The sequence below is a fragment of the Syngnathus floridae genome, chromosome 14, assembly GCF_059516105.1.
Source record: "Syngnathus floridae isolate MCC-2025c chromosome 14, RoL_Sflo_1.0, whole genome shotgun sequence".
Classification (NCBI taxonomy): Eukaryota; Metazoa; Chordata; class Actinopteri; order Syngnathiformes; family Syngnathidae; genus Syngnathus; species Syngnathus floridae.
Genome location: NC_142426.1, coordinates 5373735 through 5390009, shown reverse-complemented (window position 1 = coordinate 5390009; position 16275 = coordinate 5373735). Strand labels below are relative to the sequence as shown.

Here is a 16275-nt window from a genome sequence, read left to right as displayed (position 1 = left end):
AAGGGATCAAAACTAAACCAAAGCTGTTTAAACAATACAACAGAGGAAATAAATTCATAAATCCTAATTCTTCCCAGCCCACAAGGGTATAAGCAGATGCTTTATAGTTAGGCCAAGTGAGCCGGAGCGCAGCCAATGAGGTACGCCACCGTCAAGGTACATTGGGATGTATATTTAGGCCCAGAAAAAAGTAAGGCCGTGCAGCAATGGCAAATATGGATTTCATTTTTTTTTTTGCCATGTCACTCAAAAAGCTCATTTCCTTGCATGTCATTTTGCATCATGGTATACACAGAATGGTGTGGGAGGATCATTTTTTTTCCGTTATTATGTATACGCCATGTCACTCAAAAAGTACATTTTCTTGCAAGTAATTTTGCATAATCATATATATATATATATATATATATATATATATATATATATGAATGAGATGTTACCTTAAAATTTATTTTAATTAATTAACACATTATTGCACTGCTACCTACTGTCACTACAATGAAATTCCAGATACATCAGTAATATACAACAGTAAACACAATATCACAGAAAATAGCACAGGCCTAAAAACCTGGTCCTGACATTAATTAAAGAAAAGAAATACACTAGGATAACACTATCGGCTTGTTTTGTTTGCTCATCTCTCCCCTCCCCCTCCCCCACGGGTGCCACCATGCAAACAACTCTTTCTGTGGAATACTGATCAAAAGTTAAGTCATTAATTACATTTATCCTTTGGCCAGCTGCTCAACAGCAGATGGATCATTTCTGAGACCTCGTTGAATTAAATCCACATAATTCATTTTCCTGGATTAACTGAGTGAAGTTGGAGTGGGAGCACGGTGGCGATGGCTGCTTGACAACGCTTTGTTGGGACAGGTAACAAAACACAATGTCCTTAGATCATTTCATTAGGTTTGCATAGAGTTCAATAAAAGGGGGAAAATCTTCACGGCGATATTTTTAGGAGGCCGTAAAAGTGTCGGATTGGGTTTATTCGCGGCCTTGTTATTTTTACTGGATGGCAGCAGGGTACCATGGACAGCTCCTGCAGGCGAGCGCAGGTCACATGGATGCGTTGGTTAGCAACCGACCCGCCTGCACTTTAAAGAGCAGGCGGGGGGATGGGAAGGGGTCCAGGGAGGAATAATGCCTCTTATCACTCTTTTATTACTACGACTACTACTACACACACACGTAAACACATTTTCATAAAAGAGTAGGAACTTTTCCTGTAACCTCCAGTACACGTCAACATTGAGGAACGCCATGTCGACTCGCCCTATGTACTTTTGTTCAGTTTTTTGTATTTGTATTCCCAAAAGTAATAAATCTCTATGCAGTAATTCATCAATGAAAATCTAATTGGGATTTATAGAGTTCTGTGTTACAGAAATAAAGCTACACATTAAAACATTATTACTTTATAAAATTGAAAAAATACTTCATTGTTGTGTAGAATGAATTTATCCCTGATTAAAATATCGTAAAGTACTGTTTCCTTTCAAAATAAATACCTGGCATCACATTTTGTAATCACCCATGCGGATATCTGGCGTTCTGAATGCGCCTCACGTCTCTTATCTGGTAAATGATGAACTTTTTTAAAACGGGATCCGTCCTGCTAAACCAATAGTTGCTCCAGAGACTCTCAAGTGCTTTGCTGGCTTTCGAAGTACGCCCACGTGCGACGCCATAGTGTTACTTTTGGCAAACTTTCACCACAAGTCCCGACTAGAAGGCTATGATCCTGATGAATTGTGGAGGAGACATGAAAACACAAGTTTGCAAGTCTTGGACGGGGGATGATGCGATCCAAAAAAAAAAGAAAGAAAATGGCGTAGTTGAAATAGAATACAGAGTCAATGTTGAAGTGCGGCAGCGGGGCTCAGCGGTCTTGTATGTACAGCTGTCACTGTCAAAGCCACAGGCGAGCGGCGACAATGCTTTTGTCTGCGCGCACAATACCGACATGTGTTCCTCTAAGACAAGCTTACTCAGTAACAAATCGGCGAATTTTAATCTACACCATCTCATGCTATCCGGACTACCCCCCCCCAAAAAAAAATATGGGTCACAAAACACTTTCAGCTGTTTAATCTCCCCTCAAACTGTCTAAAACCTGCACTGTCTTTCCAGCAAAAAAAAAAAAAACCCTCCAAAACGCCACTTTGGTGAAAACATGGCACACAATCACACAATCTCAACAAGTTTGGCCATCTAAAAAGGCTTCAGCGTTGCGACGCCCAACGTTCTCGGCAAAACTACAAGGTAAGGGACGCGAGAAGAATTTTGAAACCAACCTAAGCGCTGCGATCCCCAAAAGTTTGATTTCCTCGCAGTGATGCTGGTGCCGGTGGTGTGGATGGTGTTGGTGGTGGCGGCTGGCGCTGGTGCTGTGGCTTTGAAAGGTAGTCCCCGGGAATATGACATACTGCGCCTTTGACAGCCTCGAGATAAGCACCTGCGCTCGGGTCTCTTTTTACGTCACACCTCCCCATTCACAGCCCTTCAACATGATGCACATTTGCACATCAACAGCCGTCCCCCCCCTCCGACCCAGCTTTCCCCCGCCTCGGAGCCCCCCCCCCAATCCTCCTCCTCCTCGTTCGACTCCCACAGCCACACAAAACACACACACAGGCGCACAAGGAGGCAGATGCACGAGCGCTCTCGAGCAGCAGATTTGTTCGGAAAAAAGGTTTCACTTAAGACTCAGACATTTTTTTTTTACTAATTTAATTTGACTAATTTACTAACTACCTGTTCGTATTTCTCATATATGGGAACAAAGGAATATTTAATCTAATCACGTTTTATCATCAGATTTGTGAAAAAAGCAACACAGAATACAAGACTTATTTTTATGTAATATTTTTTTACTAATTTATCTACATTTAAAGGCGAAAAAAAAAACTTTTTCAAACGTCCAACTCGCTCACGCAAAAGTGCACCTGTATATCACATTTGTGCAAAAAAAGAAAGCTATCACTCAAGACTAGAGCAGAACAATTTTGAAAATAATCTAATTGCAATATTTATTCCTCAATTGCATCTTTTTAACCAATAAACGTGTACCCCTAGAGGTTCGTGAGCACATTACAACCAGTCACATCGTCATTTATTTCCCAGATCAATAACCAATCACAACAGCCACAACTGGAGCCGCTCAGAGAAGCCTTTTTATTTTATTTCCCATGTAGCTCTCCTGAACAAAACCCAACACGTGACAAGCTAGCATTTAAAAATTGTCTTTGCGAGTTTGTTTTGCCTGAGCTCATTTGCCGTGATATTTAACGAGAGGAAAAAAAAAACTTTCCCCGGCTTTGTCATAAGACCAAGGCATATGCCCTCCCAACCTCCTCATACATCACTCATCATGCAAATGAGAGGGAATGTCACTCCTCAGCAGCAGATGGCCAGGGATGATAACAATGGCTCAACAGACCAGTTTCAATGTCTGCGACTTTATCGCTACGGCAACAACAAAAATAGACGATATGAAATCCTTGTCCGTTAATTTGATTTCAACCCCCCTCCCCCACTCCCCACCTCCTGTTCTCCTTCTTTTTAAATGTCTCTACCTGTCAGTCTGTTTCATTTCTTCCACATCATTTAAATGTAAAAGGCTGGCCTATCAGAAAAGGCAACCTGGAAATGATTTGGGGTGATTACCACTGACTGCCGCCTAGCCCCCCGTTATTCAAGTGACTGGGTGTAATTCCTCCCTGCAGGCCATGCTTGCCTTTCCTCCCGATTAATAAAAGAGAGTCCTGAGAAATCACCCCCTCCACCTCACATCCTGAACACCCAACCGGCCCCTCCAGCTAAAGTGATGTCACCCCTGTCGTCCTGCTGACTCCTGTTCATACAAGCCCCCGTGGCGGAGAGTAAACAGTGGCAGCGTTTAGCAAACACGGCCAGATTACAATGACAAAAGGCAACCACACTTCTGGGTGGAGCCTGAGGGCAGGGGGGGGAGGGTGGCTGTGCCTGGAAATAAAAAAAAAAGCGCCCCCCCTCTTTTCTTTTCACCCAGCTGATGGAAGAGGCCACCCAAACATGCTTAGCACCCCCCCACGCTCATTGCATGCTTGAATCTCAAGGGAACCAACGTGAGAAGACAATATGGAGTCATAATATATTTCCACTTGTTTTCTCCACGCGGCAATACGATTGTTACTTAAAGGCCTGGCGGTTGATCGGCATCTTGTTTAATGGCTCATTTGAAAGTCTAATGCCCAACTGTCCTCCGGAGCCACTCAGCCAGGGGAGACGCACAAAAGGGCAAAAAGAGGAAAAAGAAGAAAGAGGAACCGGCGTCGGAGGAAAAACGACATCTATCCAAAGCATCTTATCAAACGACAATGTCGTTGTGGGGATGACAACAAATTGGGATTATATCTACTTGTGTTAACGCAACGTTTAACACAAAATGTAATATTCTCCTTTTTGCTCCGGACATCTGTTCACATGTTTGGGGTTGGGCTGAACTGTTTTGAAAAATAAAAGAAGTGTGATTTAATATGTGATTTTTTTTCCCCCCAAGGGTCTCATCCCGTGTATCGTAACAAACACAAATAATAAATTAATCAATATTTCAATAAATGATATCAGATTTATCATACATTTTAATTTATTCGCTTCAGAGTTGTCGATTTCTATCAGTCCCAGTTTGGGGACGATCAAAAAATAAAATCTCTTTCCAAAACCTAAACTACTGTTTTGTTGAGCTGTTTAAAAAAAAAAAAAAAAAGTCGGCTGATGGAGGAGTGGGTTGGACAAAATTACATGTCAAACAAGGGTGCGCGTTTTTAAAAGTGCTGCCTCGTATTTGTAGAAAGTGTTTGATTGCATTTAGAAAGGTATTACAATGGGTCACATGTGTGTCTAAAAGCTTTTTGCATTCTGCTGCAAATGATGCAAGCCGAGTGAAGTGTCGCAACACCCCGTTGTTTTGGAGCACCGTACCTTCCTGGCGCAAAACAAAACCTACACAAACATGTCAGCCTCACTTCTTCTAATGCACTGCCGGGTCACCGTGTCAGCGCTGGAACTTCGCTCGCTCGCTCACTCGCTCACTCGGCGGCACAGCACATCGCACCCTGCAATTTCCACAAAACAATGCGGCTAATGTCATGTGGCAGCCCAAACAAAGAGTACTTAGGGCCATTGAATTGCGCAGACGTGTACAAAATCTATATTCCAATGAGCCTTGGATGCTGAAGAATGTATGGAAATAAACTTGCAACAACAGCAGAGTGCTCTCATATCTCAAATCGTCTTTCCCTGTTGAAATGAATGGAAATGGCATTAATCCGTTCCGGCAACAGCAATGTTTTTCTATTTGAAGAAGATTGTTTCAATGTTTCAAAGTGCTTTTTATATTCGATATTCCGAGAAGTGGTCATTTGCAAAACGGATGTGGGCTCACTTCTTCAGCGACTTCACAGCGCACTTTGCAAAAGTCTACGGCAAAACTAATTTCATGTGGCAGCCCGTACACTCAAACAAAGCGCATTTCCACGGCTGCGTTGAAAATGTGACAATGAGTACAAAATCTATATTAAACTGTGCTTAATCTCAGACGTCAATGCTGGCGCTAATGTGACACAAACGCATCTTTCTTGGTGGTCTTCAAGCCTCATTGTTGCCACTCTTCATGCCGCCTGTTCGCCACGGAAAGTGACATAAAAGGACTGAATTAATTCTTAAAAAAAAACATGTATTTGCATATGCAAATAGAAGGACGCCAACATAAATACATGTTGATATGGCTGCAGGACACACACATACACGCACACAACTATATCTTTATGTTAATGTCAGTTGGAAAAAGAGATATTCTTCAGTAGTTTTTTTTTTTTTTCCACGGGGATCACTTCACTGCATGTCTCACTTAAAAGCTAACGATGAGATTACGTCCCAGCAGTCCCCTTCGGGCTCGTTCATGTGTGACCGGCAGCAACCTCGCGATAAGTTGATCCTGTGTCCTTTGAACACACTTTCACGACTCATTTAGTGCCATTGACGGTTATAGACGTCAAAGATATTAACAGGGTTGGGAGTGAATGAGTTAACAGACACATGTTTGCTTTTTTGAACGTTATTGTGCAATTGGAACATAATAAGATCCCTAAAGTTTCCTCCAAAAACATTTACAAAGTTTGTCCTAAAAATTGACCAGTGGAAGTAATTCAGGGTTTAGGAATGATCAGAGTACAAATTGATGCAGTGCCCCATCAGTTTCAGTAGATGGCACTGTTTTGTAAATCCAACACAAACTAGACTTTGACTTGGCACTTCAACGTCAATTCCAGAAACTTTTTGACTTGACGTCCGCTTTAATATTGAGTAGGCAAATATTTAGAAAATTGTGCATAAATCAATTTTCTGTCTTTTATCTACATCAGCATTTGATGAAATGCAGGAATTATTTGCAAATGAATGTGTAGTGTTCTAATTATCAACAGCAGATGGCTCTGTTTTTCCTGTCTGTTTTTATATTGAATACAGAGCAGTCATATGTTTGTTGAATCAACAATGCTTTCTATTTACTTGATAACAACTTTATTTTAGTTTTAGCAAACCAATTTGATGAATGAATATGTAGAAATTAAATCAAGAGCTGTTTTTCCAACTTTTATATGAACTAGCTAGTCGCCGTTTCTTTATTGAAGTTAACTCTCTCGTATTAATCTATATTTCTCTTAGGCTTTTAGGCTCATGATGTTAATGCTCTATTTAAATTCAGCCTGGCAACAGGTGGCGTGATGACATTTTTGTGGGACGTCTTATGTGTTTTTTGGGTTATTGCTTTAAAAAGCTTCATTTTAATAATAAAAAAAACAATAGTCATCAGGGATGCTAATTTGCTGATGCTAATCAAAAACATCTTTCACCAATCGGTCTGTGCTGCCCTCAAACGCTCACATGAGACAAATCAGTGCCTGAGCGGTCAGTCGTGGCAACGCCTGGCGCTTTGCGGTTCACAGGCCAGCGACTCATTGTCACTGGGCGACGACGTGCGCATCGGCCGGCGTCTCTGGGGGTCTCGGCCCATCTCTTTCTACTCAGGCGGGAGCACAATGAAAGCAGACACGCCTCTTAAAGGCCAGATAGCAGCTTAGATGTTGGGCCAAAAAAACGTGAGCGGGGGGAGACAATGGTAACAGGTGTGTATTAATGTGCGCGCGGGTAATGACCTTGCTGGCCGTAATCGTGTGTCTAGACACAAAAGTGATGGCGAGGCTTTGCCGTCGCCTCTCGCGTGTCCCGCGAGTGCTCGAAAATTGCAATTGTGATACGAATAAAACCAACTGTCATAAATATGGTTAAACCCAAGTGGTAGACCCAGGACACATTTTGTTGAATGCTAGATGGAAATTCTGAAGTTGAAGAAGTTACGTTTTGATTATTTTCATGGATAGGGTTGAGGTTAACCAGGAAGTACAAAATTTTGCACTGTTCTAAAGCACAGGTGCCAAACTAACGGCCCGGGGGCCAGATACGGCCCGCCGCATCATTTTATGTGGCCCGCGAAGACAAATTGTGCATCAAATTCGTGTGTCATTACTAGAATTGCAAATTGTCTTCACTTTGAATATCTTTTTTTTTAAATATTTGACCAGTTTTTACTCGTCTGATTTGAAAACGAGTTATTTGTCAGTTTGTTTTGTCGCTTTTACTGTATATAATATGAGCTGCTCATACATTTATTTGGGTTGACAGTCATAATGGCCCTCCGAAAGAAGCTATGACGACAATGCGGCCCGCGACAAAAATGAGTTTGACACCCCTAAACGCCTCGTTTAGAATCTAAAGGATAATTTCAAATGCAGTGTGGCTGCGTAATATTTTAAGTGCAATAGCAACAAATCTTCTATATCATGTAACTTTACTGAAAAATGAAGAATTCTGAAAAATTGTCACGTTTTGTTCATGCGAGGGGGCGGGGCTTTTTTTGTATATGATTTTTGTGTAAAATACACCCATTTTGAAAAATAATGAATAACGATGGCTTTAACTGTAACATGAGAAATGTGACGAGTGTCTTAAGCATAAATCACACAACGTGCATAAGTACATGCGCAATGCTGATGCTGATTTGCAATTTTGTGATTACAAACAAATGCCCTTTGAAACAAACAAAGCAACTGATTATGAACTAAGTTTCTTGGCTTTTCCGAGTGATTATCATGGGGCGCTCATTGATTTTGCTTTTGTTTTCATCTTGCTCAACTTTCCCGAGACACAATTGTCATTTGTTTTCAAACAATACTTGCAATCGGGCTCCCACAAATCAAATATTCCCCCTTCACTCGCCATCTGAAATGGACTCTCATCAAAATGGCACCGCGTGGAAACGTCTGCCGCCTGTTACATTTCTGATTGGATATTGTTGGGCTTTTTTTTCCCTTTTATTGCCGGCTGCCGGAAGGTGACCACCTCGTCAGATTAGAAAGATGACGGCGGTTTTAATCTTCTAATCGTGTGTCACCGAGGCGATCCGTCGACATTATACACGACATATCATCTACGCGTGGATGAAAACAACAGCCGCGTTTACCGAAAGAGTGCAAATAAAGGGCCTTGTATTTCGCCATCTTTATCAAGTCAACTCAAAATATTCTTTGGTTTGCGTCCTTAAGCCTGGCAACTTTTGAAAACTTGCGCAGATCCTCAGACATTTATACTCCCTGATTTCTCGCATCATCTCTCCAAGATAGTGATAATACGATTTGTGTGTGCGTGCATGTGTGTGTGTGTTTTCCGCTGTTGAGAAACAAACTGGATTATGAGCAGATCACTACATAAACAGCTTTCTAAAAAGGAGGCAGCTATTTAAAAAAAAAAGGCTGAAGAAATGCAAAGAGGGATTTAAATTTTAATTTGAATTTATTCCAGCAAGTGAAAGGTTCTTTTGAGAGGGGATTTCAGCAAAGATGACGGTATTTAAAAGTGATAAACAACCATCTAAAGCGCCGGTGGAAAACATTTTTTTTTGTGCCGGGGAGGGATTGGGCTGGCGGTAGCCACAACTCCCCCTCCCCCCTAAAAAAAAAAACAAGTAATAGTCATAATTAAAATGTAAATAGGCGTGATATGCGGAGATGGCTTCGCAGATTCCCCGTCATAAATTGCGTAATTAGCGCTTTTGTCTCGACACACCTTTGCGACGCCGTAGAGCGAAAATGGCCTCGGGTGCAAAAGCTGGAGCCGTGCTTGGCGTCGGGTAGCTCACACTCGACGTGGAAACGCTTCACACTCATCACATGCAATTTCTATCTCGCTGCGGAGGAACACAAGCAAAGTTAAAAAATTAAACGCCTCGTCTACCTTCAAGAATCCGAGGCAGGATCTGCGCCCGTGCGATTAACTCGAGCTGTCAGCTATTGTACTGCTGGATTATACGTATATTGACACGATGACCACTGAACTTAAAGCGTCGACGGAAACCTACGTGTCACACAAGACACACAAAGAGTTACATCATTTTCGTCGAAGGGCTAATCCGATCACGGATGGCGTTTGTGCTTTCGCTATGTTCGGAAAATGCCAGCAAAAGAAAAAAAAAAAGGCGCTAAGTAAAGCTATTTTACAAGACTCCCTCACATGGATGCAGTGCCAGTATTGGGATACAATTTCACACAGCAGTCACATAACCTATAAGAAGGCTTAAGAAGAAAAAATGGAACACGGTAAAGTCGTCCACTATCTTCCAAATAAAAAAAATAAAAAAACTGAAAGCTGCAGTAAACTAATGGCGCAGTCGCATACAGACAGGAGTTGTTTAAAAAGCGCTCGGCGATGGTTAGCGTGCACCTGGCATCCCGCGCGCTAGCTTGGCAACACTCCTCCCTTATAATTACAATGAGCACCCAGTAATGCAGGCGAGAGAGGCTGAAATCGGAACGCTGTCCTTCGAGACGGCGCGTTTTTTTTTTCTTTTTTTAATGGCTATGCAGAAGAGTTCCTCGAAGTGCAGATGGCTGGCTTTTTTAGCTGGTTTGTACTAGAAGGTAAAGAAAGGCTCCTGGTGGGAGGCCATATTGTCGTAAGGCGCTATATTTGTCGTGTGAATGCTATGCTATAATGGATTGATAAATGTTCCTTTCACCTTTCAACATATATTACATTTAATACAGACAGATGGATAGATAGATGAAAATAGATAGGTAGTCATGCTAGCAACGTAGCACTTTGGTCAGATTGTATGTTGTTGTTTTATGTTGGTAGGGAGGAAAGAAAAAAGGCAACATTCAAATCTTGCTAGCCGTTTGAAAAGTACAAACTCCCCTTTTATGAACGAAAATAATGGGGTAACTATGGTGGGGCGGTGCCCAAGCGCCCTCTATTGACCAACTGCATTACAGTTAGTATTTGTATGAAAAATTCTAGGCCATGAATATGAAACAATCAAATAATAAAAGAGAAAAATGACTTGCCTTGAGTCCTGTGGTCGGCTGGTACACTGGAAATTACCTCAGTCTGTAACCACGAAAGATCGTACGCCATCATAACTCCCGGATCACCTATAGTGTATTGAAAAAATGGCCAACATTTGTACATTCGAGGATTTTTTTTTTTTAATTAAATACCAGGATTGTATGAGGGGAAAAAAAATCTAGAGAAATATAGGTATCCTAAAATTAGGCCAAAACTATCCCCTCTGACAATTCTGTGCGAACCAGAATGCAATCATTAAATTTGTATTCACGGGTGTAGAAGCCAAATTTATGAACCGCTTTTTCCGTGCAAGTGTATGTTTTTCATGACGGACAGTAGAATTTATTCATCCCCCGTCCCTTGGAACCCTCCCAAGAACCGCCATAAAGGCGAGCGAGCGGGGGAGCCTTTGAATCAACCCACCGCTGTGATACAAGAGCAGCTATTGCGACAACAACAAATGTTAACTCAGAGGAAAAGTTTTGTCGCTTTTTCCGAGTCGCGCAGGAGCCGCATTAGCATGTGAAAAGAATAAACAGGCGCATTCTCAGTTACACACTCCACCTGGCTGCGCACCAGCGTCCTTGTCAGAAGTCCACCCACCGTACTGGCTAACACTGAAAGACCTCCCGGGGACCGCGGTGACCATTCACTCGCTTGCCTCTTTTTCCCATGCACCTGTGACTGTTTTTGTGCTTGCTATTTTTTGCTTTGTCTTTTCCTGGCAGCGCGGTATCATCTGAGACACACTTTGCCTCCAAAAGGAATTCTCCCTGCCCAACAATGTGGTGTGTTTGTTCGCCGGATGTGGCGGGCCAGAGAGTCAAAACAGCAAAAAACAAAACAAGTGGCAGCAGTAATAATTAAAATTGCCTCAAGACAAAATAAGCTCGGGGACACGGCGGCGTGAATGGGGGCGTGGAAGAGATACGCTACTTTTATCTGCTGCTTTCTCGCCGACTTGAGGGTCCTCACAGGTGGACCTGGACGGCTTCTCGTCCTCGCTCTCCTCGGACAGCTCATCCGGCTTCTCCACGGTCCTGGACCTCAGAGAGCCGCTTTGCCATTTTCCAAAGGACTTTGCCACAATCGCTTTGTCCGCTCCTTCCATTGTTTTCTGTAAAACACATTTACAGCATGACTTCCCAGGTTTATCCCCCTTGTGAGCCATCTGCCCCCCTTTTTTGGCTCTCACTAAAAACCTGCACTCATCTTTCCCAAAACCCAAAGTAAAGCTGGGCAGGCACTTTGCAAATTAAGCCAGTTTCTCACCTGGGTCTTACTTTTTCAACTGACTGCGTGAGTGTCACAAATTCGGAAAGTCATTACTTAGCAACGTGACAAGAGGCCGCCATTTTGGTGAAATTTTCTGGGGGGAAAAAAAAACATGTAACGAGCAATTCAAATCGCAACGTGACAAGAGGCCGCCATTTTGGCGAAACTTTCTGGGGGGAAAAAAAACATGTAACGAGCAATTCAAATTTACGGTAACAGTCTGATGCAGATAATAAATGCGCAATAACAATAAAAAATAAATTGTTTGTTAGGTTTTGACTGTAGCATGTTCCATTATTAGCTCACAGTGCTAACCAAATAGCATAGCTGACGAAGTCACGTTTGAATACTGTATTTACAGAAAACATGGGGGGGAAATATAAAGCTACATTAAAGATTATCTTATAGAGCGCGAGTCGGAATTTAACTTATCTTAAGAAAGAATGAAGGCATTGTGTGTATAAACATTCCAGAAACTGTTCAGATTAGCGCGGCTTCTGTTTTTAGAGAGCATTTCAACAATGTTTTGGAGTGCAGTCCTAAAACAATACCCAAAAAAATAAACAGAAGCTGAAAACGTGGAGGAAAAACAAACATTTCACTTTTAATCCAACGTAAATAAAAATAAAAATAGCACATTATGCCCTAATTGAGCGCGGTACAGTCCACAAATACTATTACAAGGCCGATCAGGATTAGCGGCGGAACATACCTAGTTATCTATTTTCGAGTGCCAAGACTGCTAGCAGTGGGCAACTACATTTGAAAAGCTGGCAAATCCAGTTGTCTCCTAAATACAGAAAGTACTTAAATCCAGACCGAACAGAAGAAAAAGACGGATAAAGGGTGCTCTGCGTATCACCGAAAAGCTGGTGCACTTTTCAGAATCACTGGCTAGGTTAAACAAATATGCTAAGTCGAGATCAAAACAATCCTTTGATCTGCAGCCTAGTTTCCAGAGGAATGGCTTGGCTCTTGTTGTAAATAACTTGTATAAATCTATATACCGTTTGCCTCCAGGTAATGTGAAAAGTGCCAGGGATTGGCGGGCAAAAACCACATCAGATAAAAAGCGTATGAATATTTCAGCGCTGCTGCATTTTGTTGCGCACTTTCTAACCCCGTGTGATCATTGTACTTGTTTGGAAGCAAACCAATGACAACAATTTGATCACACGCATATATATTTATATTTATAAATAAATATATGTATTTATATTCACACACACGGCAGTCCCTTGTACACTTTGTAGCAAGTGGAAGAGGAGCGTTCCTACCTTCAGCGCGCCATTGGGCTGGAACACAGTGTATAGTATTGTGCCACACTTGCGCACACACAAAAAAGAGGGCTTGAAGAATCAGAAGTTGCTGACTAACTTTGCCCTCTGTTTTGGTGGCGCACACAAAGCAAAACGCTGTCCATTCAAAACAGACAGCATAACTCTTTTCACAGAGATGGGGGGGCGGGTGATTGGGGGGGGAGAGCTGCGAACAATGTGCCATGTGGCCCGGCTGCAGTCACTTTGCAAGCAGACCCGAACGGTGAGAGCCGCATGGGGCCGGGACCGACTGACACCGTGTCGGTCACTAACAGAACAACTTTTGTGCGAGACACTATTTTGTTGTTGAGTTCTTTCAAGCAAATTCAAATAAACACTTTGTACTTGCTCCATTTTATGACAAAAATAAATAAATCATTTTACTTACCTTCAAGAGTGATATTCCGCAGGGTTTGGAAGACTTTCAAACTATTTTTTTTCGCAAGTCGCATTGTAGTCATAGCTTCTTTCGGAGGGCCATTATGACTGTCAAGCCAAATAAATGTATGAGCACCTCATATTATATACAGTAAAAGCTATAAAACAAACTGACAAATAACTCATTTTCAAATCAGACGAGTAAAAACTGGTCAAATATTAAAAAAAAAAAAAAGATTAAAAGTGAAGACAATTTGCAATTCTAGTAATGACATACGAATTTGATGCACAACTTGTCTTCGCGGGCCACATAAAATGATGTGGCGGGCCGTATCTGGCCCACGGGCCTTGAGTTTGACACTTGTGGTTTAGAATCACACATTAGTTATGACAGTTTTAGATTTGCATGTGTTTTGGCGGGTCTGTATGAATATTGTAGGTGATTCAGGGTTTTTTCAAGTCGCAAAACACTTTCTAATAAATTTCAAGAGGGTGCTGCAATGAGGACCTCCTTAAATTTGTAGTGGATCGAGTAATTTTCACAAGTGTTATTTGTGCGTTCTTTACGAAAGAGGGACATTTTGTTATGATTCCTAAACTGTTATGTATGTGGTTAAAAATGTAATGGTGGGCGGTTGCAATCCCGCCATTTCAATGTTTGGGTACCATTTGATTTAATTCTTGTATGGGTGTAATTTCACTGTTAACCACTAGATGACAGCGTGTTGTTTTAGTTTGTGTACATTTGAAAGATGAAGAAACTGGAATTATTGTAGCACAACCTCACCAGCATACATTCTCTTATAACTAGAGCTTCCTGTAGTTGGAGACCTTCTCTGCCTCTTGCTCTTAATTACGCTGCACCTTAATAAAAGACTCCAAATTCAGATTTGCCGCACTCTGGAAAAAAACATCAAAATAATCAAACTGTTCAATTCATTTTTTAAAACGGTTTCTACGGAGCAGAGTAGAAACAATTTGCCGTCATTGCGCAAGAGCAGTAAAAATTGTGAGGGAACAGAATGTACCATATTCTTGACCCGTCTGCCTCAGATGCGTGCTGTATATGGAAGTGAATGCTGGACGTGAATGGTGGGTGTCATCCGCCGTGTCAACGCGTTTACATGGCAGTCGCTGCAGCGGAGCGGTGCGAGCGGCACATATGCATTCGGGGAAAAAATTGTGAAATGACAGATTCCGGGTGTGATACTGAGGGAATGACTAACTAAATAGGAGGGGCGCTCCAGGCTGTTAAGCTTTTGAAAAAGCAGTTTGCACGTTACTTTATCTTGTCAATCAGATTCCTGGAAGGGAAGAGGTGACTGATAACTTGAATTAATTATTTTCTTTGCATGCATGTGTTAATTCATGTTAATTTATGTCCCTTACAGGCCCAAGCCAGAATATCCCGAGTAAAGCGCCACCTCTGGCACCCAGATCACCACACCACTCGCTTTGCATATATTTATATCCAATGAAAGACTTTTATTTTTTTATTTTTTTTTTCTAATCCTGTTGGAACAAGAACTGACTGCCAAATTTGATTTTTAAATGTACTTTTTAAGCTCTTCCTGTTTCGCCACTCAACTGAAACATGGAGCGGTGTTTACCACTATGATAGGATTTGAAAGTAACAGATTAAATTCTCTTAAGTAAATTAAAAACAAGTCACAGTTCAACTAGTAGCACAATGTTAATATTCGTATCACTTGGAAAGCGAAAATGAGAACAACAACGTTCAGAAAGCAGTTGCTATGTATCGAGGAATTAATTATACATGGCTACAAATGAGAAAATTGTGTTTTGGGATTTTTTTTTCCCACCGACGCTGAATGATGGATCACCCGGCGATTTCAGTTTTTCAAAAGATTCCACAAAAAATACTGAATCCTTTTTATCTCGTAACATTGCAAGTAACTTTTTTCCCACAGATGTTTTTCTTTAATTTAGAAGTAAACAATGTACAAACAAAACGATAAGATTGGGGAGGTAGACATTTTGAATTTAACGACTGAGATGAATTAATTTTTCTACAAAAATGTGTAACATACAGTAGCGTATTTTATTGAGCAACTGTCAAAAAATATTCTGGCAAAAAACTACATTCAAATACAATATATGTTCAGTATCTCTGAATTTAGTTGATCTGAACCTCCAAAAAAAAAAGTCTTTTTTTTTTTTTTTTTTTTTTTTTGGTTACAGACAGCTCTCAATCAACGGCGATTCTTCGCATTACCCGAACGGCTCTCACTTGCAAGAATTGCCTAAGTGAGCAATCGGCGTTAAACACTCCGACAAATCCAACTTCTCGGATGAGAGGAACGACATTTGTGTGATGAGCAGAGAAACAGCAAGAAGTTCTAACAAGGAAAAGCCTGCCAGGTGGCGAACTGGCTGCACCAACAGAACGCACAATCTGTCTGCTTCTCCTTCCAAACCATTGACAGCTGCCATCACCAGCCTTGCACACTCGCACTCGGTGGCTCCTCAGCTCGCGGCCCATCCCTCTTTAGTGTTTCCTGCTAACCTCGGAGACAGGGTCACCTGGCCCCCTTAGACGCCCGTCTGTGGGGTCCTGCTGGCCCCCTGGAGACCTGCCTGCTCGGCTAACAAAGGTCTGGCCAAGCTTCTTTATGACGCCAAGCAAAGGGGGTATCCCTTGACCCCTTTGGTTTTTCCCGCGTATTAGAGGGAGGTATCACAAATGAGCCGGGGCGCTTTTTGATCCGTTTTTTGATGGCGTTTTATCGTCAGGTTGGCGCCAGATGGAGCCGCATCGTTCTCTGTATCTCAATTGGAAGCATACGATTGATTGTAGCTAGTAGCGTGTCTTGTGCGAGACAATCTCAATTTT

The 16275-nt window shown here is 41.8% G+C and overlaps 1 protein-coding gene across 13 annotated transcripts in view; it reads right to left on the bottom strand.

The window, feature by feature from the left end:
* st18 (ST18 C2H2C-type zinc finger transcription factor) overlaps positions 1-13186 on the bottom strand; it is a 41413-nt gene extending 28227 nt beyond the window's left edge. For 6 of the 13 annotated variants that reach the window (XM_088396879.1, XM_088396886.1, XM_088396887.1 and 3 more), the window contains exons 1-3: positions 13002-13186; positions 11386-11566; positions 10449-10535 (exon numbers count right to left, since the gene is read on the bottom strand). In XM_088396879.1, coding sequence (XP_088253005.1) covers positions 10449-10535; positions 11386-11560 — 262 coding nt within the window. In that variant the 5' untranslated portion in view covers positions 11561-11566; positions 13002-13186. Of the gene's footprint in view, positions 1-2303; positions 2537-10448; positions 10536-11385; positions 11567-11721; positions 11819-12436; positions 12691-12731; positions 12857-13001 lie in introns of those variants that run through there. The other 7 variants (XM_088396890.1, XM_088396891.1, XM_088396880.1 and 4 more) reach the window with 6 other exon arrangements.
* Positions 13187-16275: the final 3089 nt, after the last annotated feature.